Here is a 17,459-nt window from a genome sequence, read left to right on the forward strand (position 1 = left end):
TGACTCTACAGATGCCCCAACATCTGCTGCTTTCAGCCCTTCTTCTCTTCTCTCATCATTTCTCCCCTCGTGCTTCCAAACCGTTGTAGGATGAAGGACTGGCACATCCCTTCCTCATCCTGTTTCCTGATTCTCAGGCTCAGAACTGCTTTGTTGGCCCCACACATAAGCAAACCCTTCACTTCTCAAAGACAGGAAAAAAAGACATTTAGAAAACTTACACTTTTTTTTTCTAAATATACCTTATCCCATGATGCCTGCCCACAGCTTATCTCTCCCCAGCTTCTGTAGAACACCCTCAGCCCACTCACTGCCTGGCACCCCTGCAAGGCAGCACAGCCCCCCGCCCAGATCCTCCCATCCTGCCCATCCCAAGGTTCTGGAGGCAGGCATATGGCACCAGCTACCTCGCCACATCGGTCCATTGCACAGGGGACTACAGACAAGATGCATCCCCTGAAATGGGATGAAAATTTCAGTGAAGCTGGGGAGATTTCTGCTGTCTTGTGACTTGGGGGTCCTTGGAACTTGACCTGGACATCTCAGTTATCTGCCATTGCATCAGCAGCTACCAGAGCCTTGTAAAGGGGCCACCTGGTAGGTTGGCACCTGCAGCGTATGCTGGAATACACACTGAGCAGCACCTCCGATAACTCCACCGATCTTAGGAAACATGAGCTTAAGATAGAAAACTTCCGGAAAATACTTTTATTTTTTATTAGTGTTTGAAGAAGCCTGCCTCTAAATATAGAACATATACCTATAGGGTAAATCCCATTCTTCAAACACAAAGAATAAGACCAATGCCACCACTCCATCGCACCCTTCCCTCCTCCTGTCCCATTCAATACCTTCCCTCAGCTTCCTGGAGCACACCAAGTCTTCACCTGACATTTAGGTTCAAAATGCCAAAGAAGTTTGTTGCCACATCTAGAGGCTGGCTGGTGGCATGGTTCTTCAGCTCGGGGCCCATCATGTCGTAGAGGCTCTTTGCAAGCTTGGTGATCACAGCCTTGATGTTGCCGCTTCCGATAGGCAGGACATTCTTTCCCAGGAGGAACCAGAGCACAGGCAGGGCGTAGTGCTTGACAGCTTGGGGTCTCCGGGGATAAACAGATGCCACAAGCACTGCCAGGAAAGAGAGACAAGCTTCTTCAAAACCTTAATGCAAACAAGTGTCTACCTTTATTTTCGGCTCTTGGAAACCTCTTCTGGCTAATATCAGCAAGCACAAGGAGCCCAATGATCCAGAAACAGGCAACAGTGACTGATCATCCACCAAAGAGAACAACCAACCTCTGAATACCTTAGTTCCTCCAAATCAAAGACATTGTGTCCATGACAGACTTAGCAAAGTGAATCACACCCATTTTGTAAATCATTTCACGATCCTCTTCTGCGTTACAAATGACAAAAATGTAAAATTGCTGTTTATTTCCATTAAGAAGTTGTCTAAAACAGCTGCTGAAGGTTTTGAAATGGAACTTAGAGAAGTAATTGAAAGATTTCTAATAAAAAGGAGGATTACTTTTTTGTGACCTTTGATGAAAAATGCCAAAAGTCCAATCTGGCAGTTCCCTTTGCTGAGTGGCACAGAGCAAACAGCAGTATTATACCACACTTCAAACTCCAGCCCAGTAAAGATGTGTGCTGCTCGACAGTTTTATTAGAAACAACAGTGACTAACTGATGTCTTTGGCAGAATGGTCTAATTTGAGTTTTTTCCCCCCTCTTACTCAGTGCCTTCTAATGAACAGCTGTTTCAAACTTCAGGATGTCTTAGATAATTACCCAGACCTCATTGCCACGGAATTTGAGCATCTCACAAGTTTAATGGCATTTACTCTTACATTGTTCCCTGAAATAGGGGAATGCAGATAGAAAAATATTCCAGGGGGGGTGTGAAATTTAACCAAAATCCAAACATTCCCTCTCATTCTCTCTGAAGTCTGCTCTCAGCTCATTTTCTCAACTGAACTACATTAAATACAAACAAAAATTTACTACCAATAGGCTCCTTGCATGACAAATTTTGCTGAGAGATCAAAATCTGAAATGGTCTGGAGACAGAGTTCTTATTTTCTCTTCAGCGGAAATGTTATGCAGTAACCATTTATTATTCTGCAGTGGAAGGACATTCATTTTCTCTACACTGTTAATCTAGCATCGGTCATCAACATTTAAACATCTCCTGAAAGTACCTAAAACCAGTTCTGGTAAGCAGGAAAAGGGATAAGGTTCCTACTTTAAAACAGGAGTCGATTTGAGTTTAAATGCTATTAAATACAGCGGTCACTATGGAGCTTCAGAAGAGAAAGAGCTGTCTGTTCCCACTAAATCCCAGCGAGAACATCTGCTCTCTCTAAAGTAGTCCCAATTTATGTTCAAATGCTTTATTTGAAAAAGAGATTAAAATAACTGTAAAACTAAATTCTATGTTTACGGAGATTTACTTTATTCAAATTATCTTTAAAGGCCCTTTTACATTCACTACTGCTAAACATGCCCTTTTGAGATTCACAATGAAGAAGCAAAGTGTATTAAACCTTGGATTAGAAGATGCTGGCATAATTAACAGTGGATTTAGCCCTAATTAAAGCAAGGCTATAAATAGACTTCTCCAGTGTATATTGAGATTATATCTTTTTTCCTTTCCCTGGCTACTGCTGACACAGCATGCTCCTATTATAAATCAGTTATCATTTGCAGTGTGTTGGACACCGCTGATATAGGAATAGATTGTTTGCACATCCTGAAATGCTCAGAGTCCAAGGTCATGTCCGCAACAGAAGCAGGGAGCCTCAGTGCGTTAGGGTGAACTGTCCGCTTCTGCCCCCCAGCCCCCAAATCCTGCCTTGCAGAAAATCCTTGCCTATAATATATGTGTTGAGTTTTCACCTATGCTATGATCCCCAGGTTCTGCAGGATTCAGCCTCAGAGGTTTCCAACAGGAAAACAAGAATCCTGATCCTCAGGAATACCAGTTTCCGCATTCAATTCCAATTGAATAAATAAATAAATTCCATAAATTCCATAAAATTCCAATTATTTTCTACAGGATGGTAATTTTCTTTTGAAAAGGGACCTCTAGCAAACCTCCATGACCTTTACTGTACTGTCCTTCAAAGAGAGGAGTCAGCCAGGGTATTTTTAGCCCCTCTCTTTTCTGGGGGCGGGTCCTGAGATGCCCCAGTGCCAGCTCAGCACCGCAGCCCGAGCACCTCCGCAGCCAGGCAAACCCCTGCCAAACACACCCAGTATGTGCATTTGCAGGAAGGACAAGCTCAGCACCTTCTGGTGTTTGATGAGCACTTTCTATTCAGAGGCATTTCCTCTAAACACTGCCTCTGAAGATTCCTTGACTTCGAAGTGGAGGTTAGCTAAAGCAGGCAATACCTGAGAGACGTTCTGTGACTTCCAGCAAGGCTTGGCCGCTGAGGAATTGCACGCGTGAGGCAAGCGCTTGCAGCAGCAAGGTGTCATCTGAAAGACAAAACAGTTGTTTCTGCTCACTCTTCTGAGGTTATAAGAAAAAAAAAAGGGGGCTGCCTGCATTTTCTAAAATAAAGTCAATTTCTGCCAGTTTCTGAGTTCTTTCTCTTTCCTTCAAGCTTACTTGGGAGGATTTTAAATTCACAAAGTAAAGCTCTCACTGAACATTTCTATATCCAAAGCTGACTGCTGTACAACGAGCTGTGTTAAACATTTCACATCAGAGCCCTCAAAATTTAAATCACATGAAAGCAGTGAAAAGGTTTTGCATCCCAGAGCTTTGCAGAAGTGACTTTCTCCCTCCTGAAAGGAAAAGAAGGGTGAGAAGACTCCAAAGACCACACATCCATTCACACTTTAAGGATAAGCTGGTGCTAAATCTTTAGTTACCTGTTGGGATCTATGGACAAGACTCCAAGTTACTCTTACAAGAGAGAATTGCTGCTCATTGCCAACACCATCCGCTCTTGGGGGCTTTTGTAACATCTCCGAAATCAGATCTTGGCAGAGAGACGATTTCCCAATACTTGACTGTCTTATGTATCTGAGTTTTTTCCTATGCTGTCTGTTGCCGATTTGAGGTCTTGTTTTAATTTAAACTGTTGCCTGGATTGATCTGGAAGCCTCCAGGCTTACTGCCTTGGTAAGCCAAGCAAAGCGCGTGGGATGTGCTACGATACCTCGTGGTGCCACCGAGAGCGGCACCAATAAAACAAGCAGCCTACTTCTTCGTGAACCACTACAGAGCCAATTCCCAAAACAGTGTTAAGTAGCACTATGCTATTAAGTGCTCTTTTTTCGCTTGAGGTAGAAAAAGGAAGTCCCTTACCGTCTTCCTGCAAGTGCGCAGTGAAGAACTGATCCCGTGACCCTAATTAAGCTTTTGCTTTGGTAATTACGCTCTTCTGATTCACCTTTTTAAACAGGCAATTCACTGTCTGCCTCGCACGCTTGCGGTATTGGCAAACGCTGTTTCACTCTTGCTGTTCCTCCCCAGAGAGTTACCTTACAGCTGCTACTTTGAAAAAAAACACCTTGAGATCTGGAGACCTTGAAGGAGCACAAAATGTTAATTAACCATTAATATTGGTATCTACACAGATTTTCAGGGCAAAACTTGGATTTTGGGTGAGTGAGGGGAAACTATTTGTTGGTTTTCAGGAATCTAAGTGTATAGGAACTATTCACCTTTCAATTTAGGGGTTTCAAATGCCCTGTGCATTTTGAAACAGTAAAACTCAAGTCAATAACAAATTCACCCAACCATTACTTTGGTTGCCTTGAGAGACCTAAAGACAGAAGAGCCGTCCTAACGGCTGTTAGAGAAAACAAGGTAGCAGGCAGTTCAATTCTTATTAACTCAGCTCTAATTCTCTCTACTACCTATTACCTAAACCTGTTGGCCACAGGACAAATGCTCGTTGGGCCAGCATTTGCACTATGAGCAAAAGAAGGATCTGCTTCTCCGTGCTCTCCTTTCCACTGTGGTCCCCTCCTTGCTACGTTAGAACCTACAGGGGAAATTTCCCTTTCCCTCTTGCAGAAGGCTGGTTCCTTGGGAGCTACTCAGGCTGCTGGCCCGACTCCATGCCCTGGCACCAGGCAGTGGTCACCTGAAGGGTACTGCTTTCATGGCAAGGGACAGGGTAGGACAGAGGTCAGAGGAGTGCAAGATCTATGCCTTGGTCCCATTGCAGTTGGGCTTGATGTGCTGATCCGCCCCCATCTACGAAGTAGCTCCCTCATGTGGAATTTGCTAATTCCCAGGTCACAGCTAAGGAATGTGTGTGACCTTCACCTGGGGACATCCAAACCAATGTCATGGTTGGGCTAAATAAATGATTCAGGCATTATTTGGAAGCCAATCTGTTTGTAGGTAGAATCTTTGTCTCAGGGTTGGGGCTTTTTTGATTTACTTTGGGTTCTTTAGTTTGTTTTTGTTTCTGTTTTGGTGTTCATTTGTTTGTTTCAGTTTTTGTTTTTACATAGATCGATCAAACCATTTTCTAACCAGCTTGCATTTCTGCATGGATCAGTAAAGGTAAAAGATGAGGAAGCTTCACCTAAAAATCAGAATCTGAGGTGTGTCAACACAGAGTCTTGGAGCAATAAACGAGCTCTTAGGTATGAAACTCAGTGGAGCAATGAGGGAAGATGTTGCTCTCACTCTAAGCTAGGAGCGTTGCACAATCCTTTATTTTGGGGGGTGGGGGTTTATTTTAAATTGTAAAGGCAGACAATTTTAAAGTATATAAGAAGGTTTTGCTCATGCAATTTTCAAGCAGAGCCTTCCTTCCCGACTAAAACCCCAAGTCTTGAATTCTGAAATATTTGTGATTCGGTTGCCTGCTTGAATTTTTGAAAATGTCTAAAAAAATTATATCCCACCTTGTTTGCTTGAACCTGTCTCTGGGTAAAGTCAGTGCAATGAGACACAGATGCACCTTGTTCCTGTTGTGACATCTGCCAGCATGGAAAATTTACAGTGATCTCTCAGAACTGGTGAGAGGGGTATGACGGAAAGCTCCATTCTAAACCCTCGGGGGATCTGTTTGCCCCATCCTCTGTTAACAGGATTCTGCAACTTTTCCCCAACCTTCTCCCAGGCACCACAAAAAATGGGTAAGGGCCAATAGTAGGACAGGTCTCACACCCTTCTCCCCACTTCACGGTCAGGAACAACTCCATACGTGGGACACAGAAAGGCAGCATATCAGCAAATCCACTGATTTCGCAAAGCAGCTGATGCGGAGAAAGTTGTTAATTCCCCTTTAAGACCTGCCTCTTCAACACTAAATTTTTCAGTAATATTCACCCAGTGCTGCATTTTCACAGCTGACATAAATCTGCATGGCAAGGGAATTTACAGCAGACCTTGGCTATGTAGTTATTGGCTATAGCAATCTTGCCCCGTGCAGAACAGCATGTGGAACAAGCCATCATTTACAGCTGGATTTATACCTGTTTGTTCTACAGAAATGAACTTGGCATATCATAAATCCCCCTTTAAAAAAAGAAGAAAAGAAGAAAGGTGGAAAATAGACAGGGCCAGCTAGTGCCTATAATGTAGAGCCTTCCAGGAAGCTGTTCTGCAAAGCTCTAATGGGCTGGTGTTCCTTCACACCAACAGCAAAGCAATTCAAGTCAGATTGGGCCCAAATAACCTCCAAAAATCCCTTTGCCCCTGAATTATAGAAAGTTGTACTCCAGGATTGATTGTTCAGCTCCTTCTGTACCAAAGCAAACAAGCAGCACAGAGCCAAAGGCTCCCGGGACTGAGGGAAATGCTGGCACGTGTTCAAGCCTGTCTGGGAACTGGTGCCTAAGGACTGTACCACCAGAGCGTCTGGTTACCCAGCTCACCAGTTACAGCTGGAAGGAATTCAGGTTGTTTGTCACATAGCATAAATGATCTGCAAACCTAGCATCAGCCATAGAACCCAAACACTCTGTGTGGAACCTACTTTTCTGCAGCAGATTTTAATCAGTGTAAAAAAACCTCCTTGGCGAACACTTATACTGATGGCATTCATCTTTCCAAAACCAACTCCTTGCATGTGTAAGTACGCGCACACCACCTCTCATCTCACATTTCAACAGTCAGAGCTGGAATAAACAGCAGATGAAGAACTCTGGGGACTAGTAACTCCTGGTCACTGCTGCAGCGATGACAGCGGTAGCACGAGTACTACCAGTGTGCTTCTAAATCTACACCAGGAGATCAAGCAGGATGCAGCTGCCTAAAATAAAGTGCCTAAGAATAACCTAAGAGTCACAGAGAACACCAGTTGCTATGGCCTTGGACCTGGTTTTCAACTGTCCTCCCTCGCTGCAACCACCCCTACCAGTCCCTTCTTCACCTAGAGAGCCACCCAGTTGTCTATCCTTGTACTCACTGTTGTGAATCATTAATATCAACCATAAAAATGGGGTGAGAGAAAAAAATCTTAGTATAATCCCATTCAACTTTACTCCTATTCTTTTATTTCTGCTTTTATGACTCCCTTACCTTTAGGTTACTGCCTCCAAATTAAGGCAAATTGAAACCTGTGGCAGGTGGGGCTAAACAGGGAGCTAATATCATCCACATGCTTTTACAAAATACGTACTACCTACATGCATACAATCAGTTTCTAGAGCAGATCACAAGCAGCTAATTCCAAATACACTGAACAAAAAGTAGCTGTTAAAAGTTGTCTTGATGAACTGTAAAGACACCAACATAGATTTTAGTATTACCCATCAAAGAACATGTTACTGTATTTGCCAATCCATAGCATGCCAACACGTAACTTCTGGGCAGCGATGAGGGATGGGCTGGCGGTGCACTCTGCAGGACAGGTGCTCCCAGCCAAAATGAGCCTGAGGATCCCCGAGAGCTTCAGCGTGGCCCTGGTGGGCAGCAGAAGACATGCTGCACAGCCTGCAGTGGGCCATATGGTTCAGGACACAGGGCAGATCGGGACCTCACCCTCTCCCTGTTACAAGTACATATTTTACATCAGCAGGGGCTTGTAGCCCCATGCTCAATCATTCAGAAAAGAGGACAGTGATGGGCTCCTTACTCTTCTGGAGGAAGGAGCCAAGGCATTTCTAACCCAATACCTCCAGGCTGACTATGGAACAAGCATTTCATCCTTCCTCTGATCTCCACTATGATCTTTCATAATTTCTTATTAATTTCAAACTTTAAATCTTTGAAATCAAACGGACATTTTCCTTTGGGCTTTACATAGCTAAACTACTACCTAAAACTTCAAAATGAGTAACTGAGTTCAAAGCTTTTCATACTGAGGTCAGCAAGGACCAGACGCATCTGCTTGGGAAAGATGCCACTACCAGAGCATGGAACGAAGCCCATTGAGAGCAAAGAGCCTCCACCACCCTTCCCGTCGTGTTTCAAGGAAAAAGTACATTCCTTTTACTTTGTTTTAGTGGATATAAACTTAACAGAATGCACATCTGAGCAATCCAATTCGATAAAAACAAAATGCATGAAGTTTCACAGCAGGAAGGGAGAAAACCAGTCATGACAGATGCTAGTCACTTCCCTCATGCTCTTCTGGCAGGAACTTAAAATAATCCCTGTAATGCCCTCTCTACTGTGTTAATAATCAGACATATGATCCAGGTGATAAACAGCATCCATCCAGCTGCACATCACAACAGGATACAACAGACTGGGACAGAAAGAATGCAGGCATTCTTGTTCATAAACCTCTTGCAGCAGCTGGATGATGACACACACGTGACAACAGCTATCAACAGACTCAGTGTTCACTTGACTCCAAGATGGAGAAGCCACAGCTGAGGAGAGTCACTGTCAGAGGTCAGCCTTACCCAGGTGAGCAGTGAATGCTTCCAGCACCTTCACAGCTGCAGTAGAAATCCCCAAGTGCTTTGAGTTCAGGTTTTCAAGGACAGCTGGTACCAGAGAGAACAGCACTGGGTGTAAGGCACTTTTGAGCATGGATGTCATCAAAACCAGCACCTCCAGTGCCTGCTGGTTCACTTTCCTGTTGCAATCTTGAAGTTTTGGGATAAAATCATCACAAATCTGTTAAGAAAACAAACAACATGAAAGCTGGATTAAAATGTCTTTGTTTCAAGACCGGATGTAGAAACAAGTTCCCAGCCATATAAAAAATGAATGCAATCCTTTCTGTCAGGCCAGTGCTTGCTAGCACAATTTCACCATTTTCCTGTGGGCTACTCACTGTAGTGGTTGTACAACCTCATGCTGGTTGAAAGGATTTTCATATTTTATTAAGAGGTTTGAGTGGGGATGGGGTAGTTCATATGGTGTTTCTCTACCTATAAATCATTAAATCAATCTCATTTTAATAATTCAAAACAGTATCTTTGGTACAGAGGTATGAAAACAGGTATTTATGATGCCCATTTTTTCCTAAAGTTGTCTCAAGTACTGAGGGTAGTTTTGATTTTGCCAAAACTGTGTCTGCATGAGATCCAAGTTTTGTTTTATCTCAGAACCTGCATCTGGGTGAGTGCAGGGCTCTGATGAACTCTTCAGGATAGAGACCACTTGTCTAGCTAAAGGGCATATTTCTGAAGTTTAATGTGCTGTGCAGTTCTCATTAGGGAGGGTTCAGTCCCTTGACAACCATGTTATCAGGCACCATTTTCTGGAAAAGTGGAAAAAAGCAGCTGCTGGGAGGAGAAGGAAGAGAATATCTGTCTCTAGCCATTTTTCTTCTCTTTCCAAAGAGAAAAAAGGACCCCCAGGAAGGGCAAGGACAATCTTTCCCAAGCAGGAAAGGGATGAGGATGGAAGTGAATGGGCAGAGTGTTGTCTGTGCAAGACACAATAAAGTTTACAGGAGCACCCTTTAAACCAGCTTTTTTTTTTCTTTTAATCAACCCAGCCTGATACTTCTATCAGAAGGATATTGACCACTTGGAGCGAGTCCAGAGGAGGCCACGAAGATGATCAGAGGGCTGGAGCACCTCTCCTATGACGAAAGGCTGCGAGAACGGGGCTTGTTCAGCCTGGAGAAGAGGAGGCTCTGAGGAGACCTCATTGCAGCTTTCCAGTATCTGAAGGGGGCCTACAAGGGGGCTGGGAGAGGACTTTTTACAAGAGCCTGTAGTGACAGGACAAGGGGTAACGGGTACAAATTGAAAACAGGGAGGTTTAGATTAGACATCAGGAAGAAATTCTTCACAGAGAGGGTGGTGAGGCACTGGAACAGGTTGCCCAGAGATGTTGTGGATGCCCCATCCCTGGAGGTCTTCAAGGCTAGGCTGGATGAGGCTTTGAGCAACCTGGTCTAGTGCAAGGTGTCCCTGCCCATGGCAGGGGGGTTGGAACTAGATGATCTTTAAGGTCCCTTCCAACCCCAACCATTCTATGATTCTCTCCCTCATCCTAATACATTTTTCTTCTAGAGAATAATTGCCAAGGTTTCAATAGCTGGATTTTCTTTATTTCAACCTAACTGGTAGTAGGAGGCTGAAGAAGCTACAGCAACAATAAATTTTGTCACCATCTCATAAACAGCACCAATAGGTATCTTCCAGGGAAATGCGTCTGGACTGAAATTACTTGCCTTGAAGCCTGGAGATTAATGAAATTATTCTGGGTAAGAAGGAACCATCCAGTCACAATCAACTAGTATGTAGTGCCAAGACACACTGGGTTAACTTTACTGGTACAGGCTTGGGGAGGGAGCTAACGGGAAAGGAGCGACAGAGAGGCCCTACATACCCGGACAATGTTAGTGGAGATGAGCTGGGGTTTGCTTTTGCAGTTATCGAGGAGGAGCATCAGTCCCTTCATTCGTGTCTGAAACTCCTTGGCTTTTAGGAAACTGCAGATCCTATTAACCTGTTGAGTTTCTTCCACAGTCCAAGATGGGGTGCAACGAACTGTCCGATGAGGCCAGGCAGACTGTACATCAGAGCCATACCTCAAACTGGAAAATAAAAACAAGGTAAGACCTTTTGGTGATAATCTCTTCAGTTAATTGTGAGGAAAACATCTCGAGGGCACTTCTTAGCAATGTGGTTTCAGCTAGATCCTGATCTGAAAAGCAACTTTGATCTCATGACAATCATTACAGGAGACAATCTGCAAGTAACGTTATCACTAGTGCTTTCTCTGGAAAACCGAGGCACTGGGGATGGGATTTGTCTTCAGATGTCTTCCCAGGTACCCATCTAGCATCAGTTTGTGAAGAAAAATAGGCACTACTTCTAAGTTTAAATGCCTCATCTTATGGGAGGTGTCTGTATTATAAGGAAACTAATTTCTCCGGAGAAGTGTCTCTACAACTGGTATGGGAATCTGGATAAATAGCTCAGATGCACCTGAACAGATGAATCCAACCCAGAGAAATTAAGGAGTATGGCTGAAAGGATCCAGAGGATCAGTAACAGAGATAAAAACAGAAGCCAGACATCCCACCACTACACTCACATCATTGCTTCCCAAGGGACTGGATCCACATCTTAACAAAGCCAATGGAAACAATTCTCTTAGACCAACCTCCGTCTGCCATGAGCGTGGGGAGTTCCTAACTATACTATTGAGGGTTGAGGTCACCTTCCTGCCACTGCTGAGCACAACAGAGCTAGATAAATCCACTCTGTTATCAGAGAACAGGTGCAAGCAGCTCTCCCGGTAGCATGGGGAGACAGCAGGGACCAAATTCCTACCTTGAATGCTGATAGCACAGAGGAAAAAACATACTGTCCATCAGGCAACCAGTAATGGGTCTGAACGACATGAACAGCTACAGAAAAAGTCCACGTTCAGATGTCTGTCGAGCAGAATTGCTCAGGAATCGTCTTGCTGATACTCTTTGAGAGTCAGAAAACCATGATTCAGCCAGGTCAAACCACATGCATGGGAAGTGCTATTTTTGGGTTTGGCAATTTGGTTCTAGGCTGGGACTTCTCATCCAACCATTCATCTAAAAAAGACTTCACTCAGCTAAGAATAACCTGACTGAAATGACTTGTCCCAAGTCAAACAGCAGAGACATGACCTTCTCACAGCCTCCACAACACTGTCCTCACTACTACACTGCATCTTCTGAGCTGCAGCCCGTGGCTGGCTCTTCCTCCTAATTTTTGTGGAAAACCCCCTAGAGAGTTGGTGTTCAGCCTAATGCAGAAGTAGACAACTTTTATCATGGAAGATCTGTGCAGCAAGGAAACAATCTCCAGCACAGCTCGTCTCCACCAGAAAGATTTTACCAAGGAATAGGCATGTAAAGCTCGTCATGTGCTTTGTCAGATATAACAGAAGTGCTCAGTACCATCCAACAGAAGGCAAGTTGCCCTGAGGCATCCTCGAGATGTTCTTCCTAGACTTCTTGGTGACCTTGGCAGGTGGAGATTCACTTTTATGGAGGTCTACCCCCTACAGAAATATATATTAAGAAATCATGAACCTTTAGAAGGTAAAATAGGAAATTACTTGTTTAAAACAGAAGTTATAACCAGGATCACTGCTACCAAAAAAAGGTTTAGGAAAACATCATAATTTAGAGATTCAGTCATGGTCAGAGATTCAGTGATGTCTACTAATTGTTTCAAATAGCCCAAGGCAGATTACAGGTGCTACCATGATGGGAAAAAGTATAAAATTCTGGCTTCATTGGTCTGGAGCACAAACGGGAATAATGAAAATTGGTAGGGAACAAGCCTTAAGGGGAATAGCAGGACATTTTTGGACTCTCTGGAGGCTGGCCCATTGTGTTGGGAGTTCATTTGGTACAAACTCACTCTCCCTATTCCTGCATAAAGCACATTCCTTTCTAGAATGTAAATGAAGAGGAATTTTTTAAAAAAGGGTTGATTTTCTATTGGATGTTGAATTCATGAAGCTTCTTCCCACTCCACAGTGCATGACAGCAGGGAAGTAGTCTCAGAATACAGAGAGTATCTGATGTACTATTTATGACTGCCTTGTGCATCTTTTGTATATCTGGAAATTTTCTTGACACTACTACTTCCTTCATCTGTTGCAAAGTCCCCTATTATCTTCAGAAACACTATTTGCACTTTCTTGCCTTATTGGGGGTGGAAGATTGTGTTGGGTTTTTTATGCTTGAAGGTAAAACCATTTTCTCCTACTTCCCTTTCCTGTTTGTGACTGATATTAAAAATATACCCCCTTTATTTCTAATGATACTAGTTCCTTTGCTGTCTGCAGATAAACAGGCTAAGGATCAACAGCTCATTCCCAGGAGCAAAATGATTCATCAGGAGAAGAATGAAATAAAGAAAGATTAGGTATGTTTAATCTCATGTTAGCAATCTCAGTACGTGCATAAAGGAGACATTTCTCCTGCCAAGTACTTACTTTCTGCTTAATTATTGCCATAACATCTTGCAAGTCATGTGAGGGGACAAACTTTTTCAAATACCTAACAAATTTTTCATGACTCATCAATATATTCAGCATCTTCCGTCCACAACACCTAACACAGGAGAGAAAAGAATACAGACTATTACTGTCTTTTTCCCTTGTGAATAAAGAAAGGAAAATTGTTAATAAACTAAGCTGATATTTTAAACTCATCATGTGCAATACCTTCATAAGAAGGTATTACCTATTCAGCAAAGAAAGATATTTACTTCCACATATTGGCACTGCACAATGCTGCCAGATGAACACAAGAGGCAAGAGATGAACACTGGGTAACAGGAAAATACAATATCACTCTGAAATTGTGGGTATGCTTCTGTGGGATCGAAGGATCCTATGGGACAAGTGAAGCACATCTGCTTTGCTGGCATGGCTTATTTTCAGTGTCTTGCTGCCATTGCACAATAATTCACCTTTCTTTAACTGGCAGAGAAGCTAGGATAAATCACCTCATGCTTACTATTCATTATTCTATATATACTACATGTATGCACATGGGCAGCTAGTTGCTCATGTGTTCTTGGCATCTATTAAGAGGAATTTAAATTAATAATCAAAGTAAGGGTTTTTTGGGGTTTTGTGGGTTTGGTTTTGCTACTATGAAAATACAGCTATTTTCAAGAGGAAGTTTGGAGGTTGTTCAGCCACAGACAACAACATTATACAATAATTGGGAAAGAAAAATTCGTGACTATCATAGGGAACTCCTATGATATCTGCACAAGATGTAAACATCTAAGGACTAAATACATTGGTTAAAGACAGCTGGAATTTTTCTAGGACAGTCTTAACTTATCAGAAATAAATGCTTGTGATCCTTGAGTGATGAACAACAGCCAACAATTCACTTTTGCTTTGCACACATAAGACCAAACAAAATTGCTTGTCCGACTAATCTGAGCACAGTTGATCTGAATAAAGAATCATTCAAGTCACAAGAATTTGGCAGGATTCCTTCTTGCTGGACAACTTCATGTCACCCAGTACAGCCATTTCCCCAGACGACATTATCCGCACTGTGAAGTACCTTTCTTAATACGTACGTTACCTTCCACCCTTTTGTGGTTCTATCATTTATAGCCAGACATCAGTTTTCAAACCTGAGGAGGTGAAATGAAGATCATCACCTTGTGTCCTGATGACGGTCCTGAGCAAGCTTCACCAGCATGGGCACCAGCAGGGCGGTACTGTCACGCATGCCTGACAGGAGTTTCTCGGCTCCGATTTGCTCTATCACGGTCAGTAGGTGTTCGGCTGCATATTTTCGTACCAGGATGTTGCGGTGCCTGGAAACAAGAGCACAAACACTGAGGCAGAGGGAAAAGGAGGGCCAGAAGCACAGGCCTGGGTCACAGCATGCTTCCGGTTATTGCTGGGGGAAGGAGGCGAAGGAGGCAGGTGTTCTGGTTGCAGTTATAGCCATCTGTAGAAGACCGTGTCCTCAGATAAACACAGAGTTGGCATCATACAGAGGGGCTACCTGCAAGGTAGAGGGAGAAAATCAATCTCCCTGGACTCTCTGATACTCAATTTCTTTCCTAAAATTAACTCTGAGAGAGAGGGAAATGGAAGACAATTCATGCTGACTCGTCAGAGGGCTCCTACTACACAGGCAGAGCTGCAGCAGGACTGGGGCTTATTCCATCCATTTATCTCCAAATCTGCACACCCTTGAATCAAACAAATGGAGGGAAAAACCCCATGGGGTAGGAAGCTGCAGAATATCCAGAAATGCAGCCAGTTTGTCCTTTGAGGCTTGGCAAGAGGTGCGATTGAATGTTTTACCCTTTTCAGAAGCAGTTCTTTTAGCCAGGTTGTGCTTTCTAGAGGGTGCCTGTTTGAAACGAAGAGGCATGGCACTAATATTTTAAGGCAGCATTTCCTTCAGCTATCCCATGGGAGTCAGCCTGTGAAGGCATGTGTGAAGTGGCTCACCATCTCAAGGCTAGCTTGCAGCATCAATCTGAATAGAAAGCGGAGCCCTAAGGACGTGACGGTCAGACAGGCTCCTGTTGGCAGGAGCTGCGCCTGCTGAGCAGGCTGTGCCACACCCAGCAGGTTCTCTCCCACATCCTTCACGTCCCAGCAATTAGCCTCCTTATTTCTCAAGTTGATGGCATAATGATGATGCATGGTTTTTCCCAGGACCTCTGTGGTTAGCGTTGTGAAATATCAAAGGGCTTTCACTGCTGGAATTGCCATTGTCCCCCTTCCCGCAAAGCCACAAAGCTGCACCACCAACCTTTGCAGGGACTTTCACTTCCCCATCATTCACCACGTCTAGGCAGTGCTGACAGACTGAGGACAAATAGGCTGTAGTAGGGCAGAACTCATTGACAAGAGGGAGTGAGGTTGATCAGAGAATCTAATCCCTGAGTTCACAAAAGATGCAGGAGAAAGGACCCTTCCCACCCATAATTCCCCTTCTACCTCCCATCCCTTCTCCATACCCACAGAATTTAAGGTGAAGGGTATCACTAAGAGAAGAACAACATACTGGACTCCATTGGTCATGAGAGCAGTCATTGCTCGTGCAGGAGTCACATTCTCCACCATGATCCTCAGGGATTGATTGGCTATTTTCTGAATGAACTCGCTCCTGTCCCCCGTCCTCTGGAGCAAGACCCGGGTGATCCCATCCACCTCACGGTCCATGCGCTTCTTCATGGTGCTGAAGAGGTTTCCAAGAATGCTGACTGCAAAGCGAGACACCGTCGAGCGGAGGTTGGACGCCTAGGGAAGTCACGAGGGGAAATGTAAGAATCGCCTTGTAAAGAAAATCAGTTCCCCTACACGAAAGTTCCAGGAAACAACAAGACTTCTGTCTGTGTCCAGGTGCAACGTTAAAGCATGGTAAAAGCAGAAGACCACAACATAGAAACAGACTTACCTGATACTGAGTTCTCCTCTGGCCTCAGGCCTGCTTATACAATAAAATTTTAATGAGACTGCAGGCCTAGAAAACATTGTTTCACTTAGAACAAAGCTCACTTAGCCCATAATGTACACTGCTTTGACCTTAGGCCTTTTTTTTGAAAACAAACAGACAAAAAATTTAATCAAGGGCTGTTTTTAAACTATAAAGGCATAATTTATATAGACAAGATAGAGGAAAAGTAATCTTTTTCTCCTGTCCAAAAACGCAGCACTGGCAGTTTGAGCACTCAACCAGGAAACAGAAAATACGGGCTCAAGTCTACAGACTAATCCACAGCAGGGACTTGAGTCCATTTGCAGCTCCCTCTGCTCAGGAGAATACTAGCTGTTGGACCCAAGGCACTCAAGGATTCTGAAGACCACTTGCAATTACGGATGCAATTAATGGGGTTTTACAGCATTCAGTGCTGCTCTGGAGTGATCCCTGCTTCCAAAAGGCTCTTCCACAAGAGTAAGGAAGAAGCATCTCATAGTCATGTGCTTCATTTGAATGATACTTTGAAGGACAGACCAGTTGTCCTTTCTGCCAGGCTTAGTTATGCCTACTAGGAAAAGTGAACAATGTAAGTGGTAGAAGTGCTTGTGAAAGCACAATCTATTGCACTGGAGTGCAGTGAAAGCTGAAAGATGTCTCAGAAATTTCCTTAGAAATATAAAAGTGATGTAAAAATCAGATAAGCCAAGCTGAAAGGGCTTCTTCTCCTAACCTTGGTCTCAGAGGGGGAGAATCTGAATCCTGCATATCCAGAAAGGTCTGAAGAGTCCAACAACACAAGGGGCATTCAAGCCTCCAGAGCCATTAAATACTGGATTGAAGGACTGGTTTTAATGGAAATGAGCTAAGTCTTACTGTCTTCTGCAAGCAAAGGAAGATTTAATGTATTGGGCAATAATGTAAGAAGAGTGCAAGGCAGGTGGTTCAGGCACAGCCAGCCACAGGAGTTGGAAATACAGCCACAGAAGTTACCAAGGAGCTTAGGTTGAGACCCTTCCTGAGGATGAGATGGTGAAGCTGTGCATGACTGCCCTACAAATCCCGCAGCCAGGCCATTCTAAGCACCCAGTAGCTGCGGTGCACAATCCCACCAGTGCAGGGAAGGCAACAGATGAATGGAAAGGGCAAGTTACCAAA

The 17,459-nt window shown here is 43.8% G+C and overlaps 1 protein-coding gene across 1 annotated transcript in view; it reads right to left on the reverse strand.

The window, feature by feature from the left end:
• Positions 1-883: 883 nt before the first annotated feature.
• Positions 884-17,459, reverse strand: part of FAM179A (family with sequence similarity 179, member A) — a 32,667-nt gene continuing 16,091 nt past the window's right edge. Inside the window, exons 13-20 of the mRNA XM_010155256.1 lie at positions 15,888-16,123; positions 14,518-14,676; positions 13,325-13,442; positions 12,276-12,379; positions 10,721-10,928; positions 8,833-9,049; positions 3,397-3,483; positions 884-1,128 (exon numbers count right to left, since the gene is read on the reverse strand). Coding sequence (XP_010153558.1) covers positions 884-1,128; positions 3,397-3,483; positions 8,833-9,049; positions 10,721-10,928; positions 12,276-12,379; positions 13,325-13,442; positions 14,518-14,676; positions 15,888-16,123 — 1,374 coding nt within the window. The remainder of the gene's footprint in view (positions 1,129-3,396; positions 3,484-8,832; positions 9,050-10,720; positions 10,929-12,275; positions 12,380-13,324; positions 13,443-14,517; positions 14,677-15,887; positions 16,124-17,459) is intronic.

This window comes from Eurypyga helias, unplaced genomic scaffold (assembly GCF_000690775.1).
Source record: "Eurypyga helias isolate BGI_N326 unplaced genomic scaffold, ASM69077v1 scaffold11497, whole genome shotgun sequence".
NCBI classification, from domain to species: Eukaryota; Metazoa; Chordata; class Aves; order Eurypygiformes; family Eurypygidae; genus Eurypyga; species Eurypyga helias.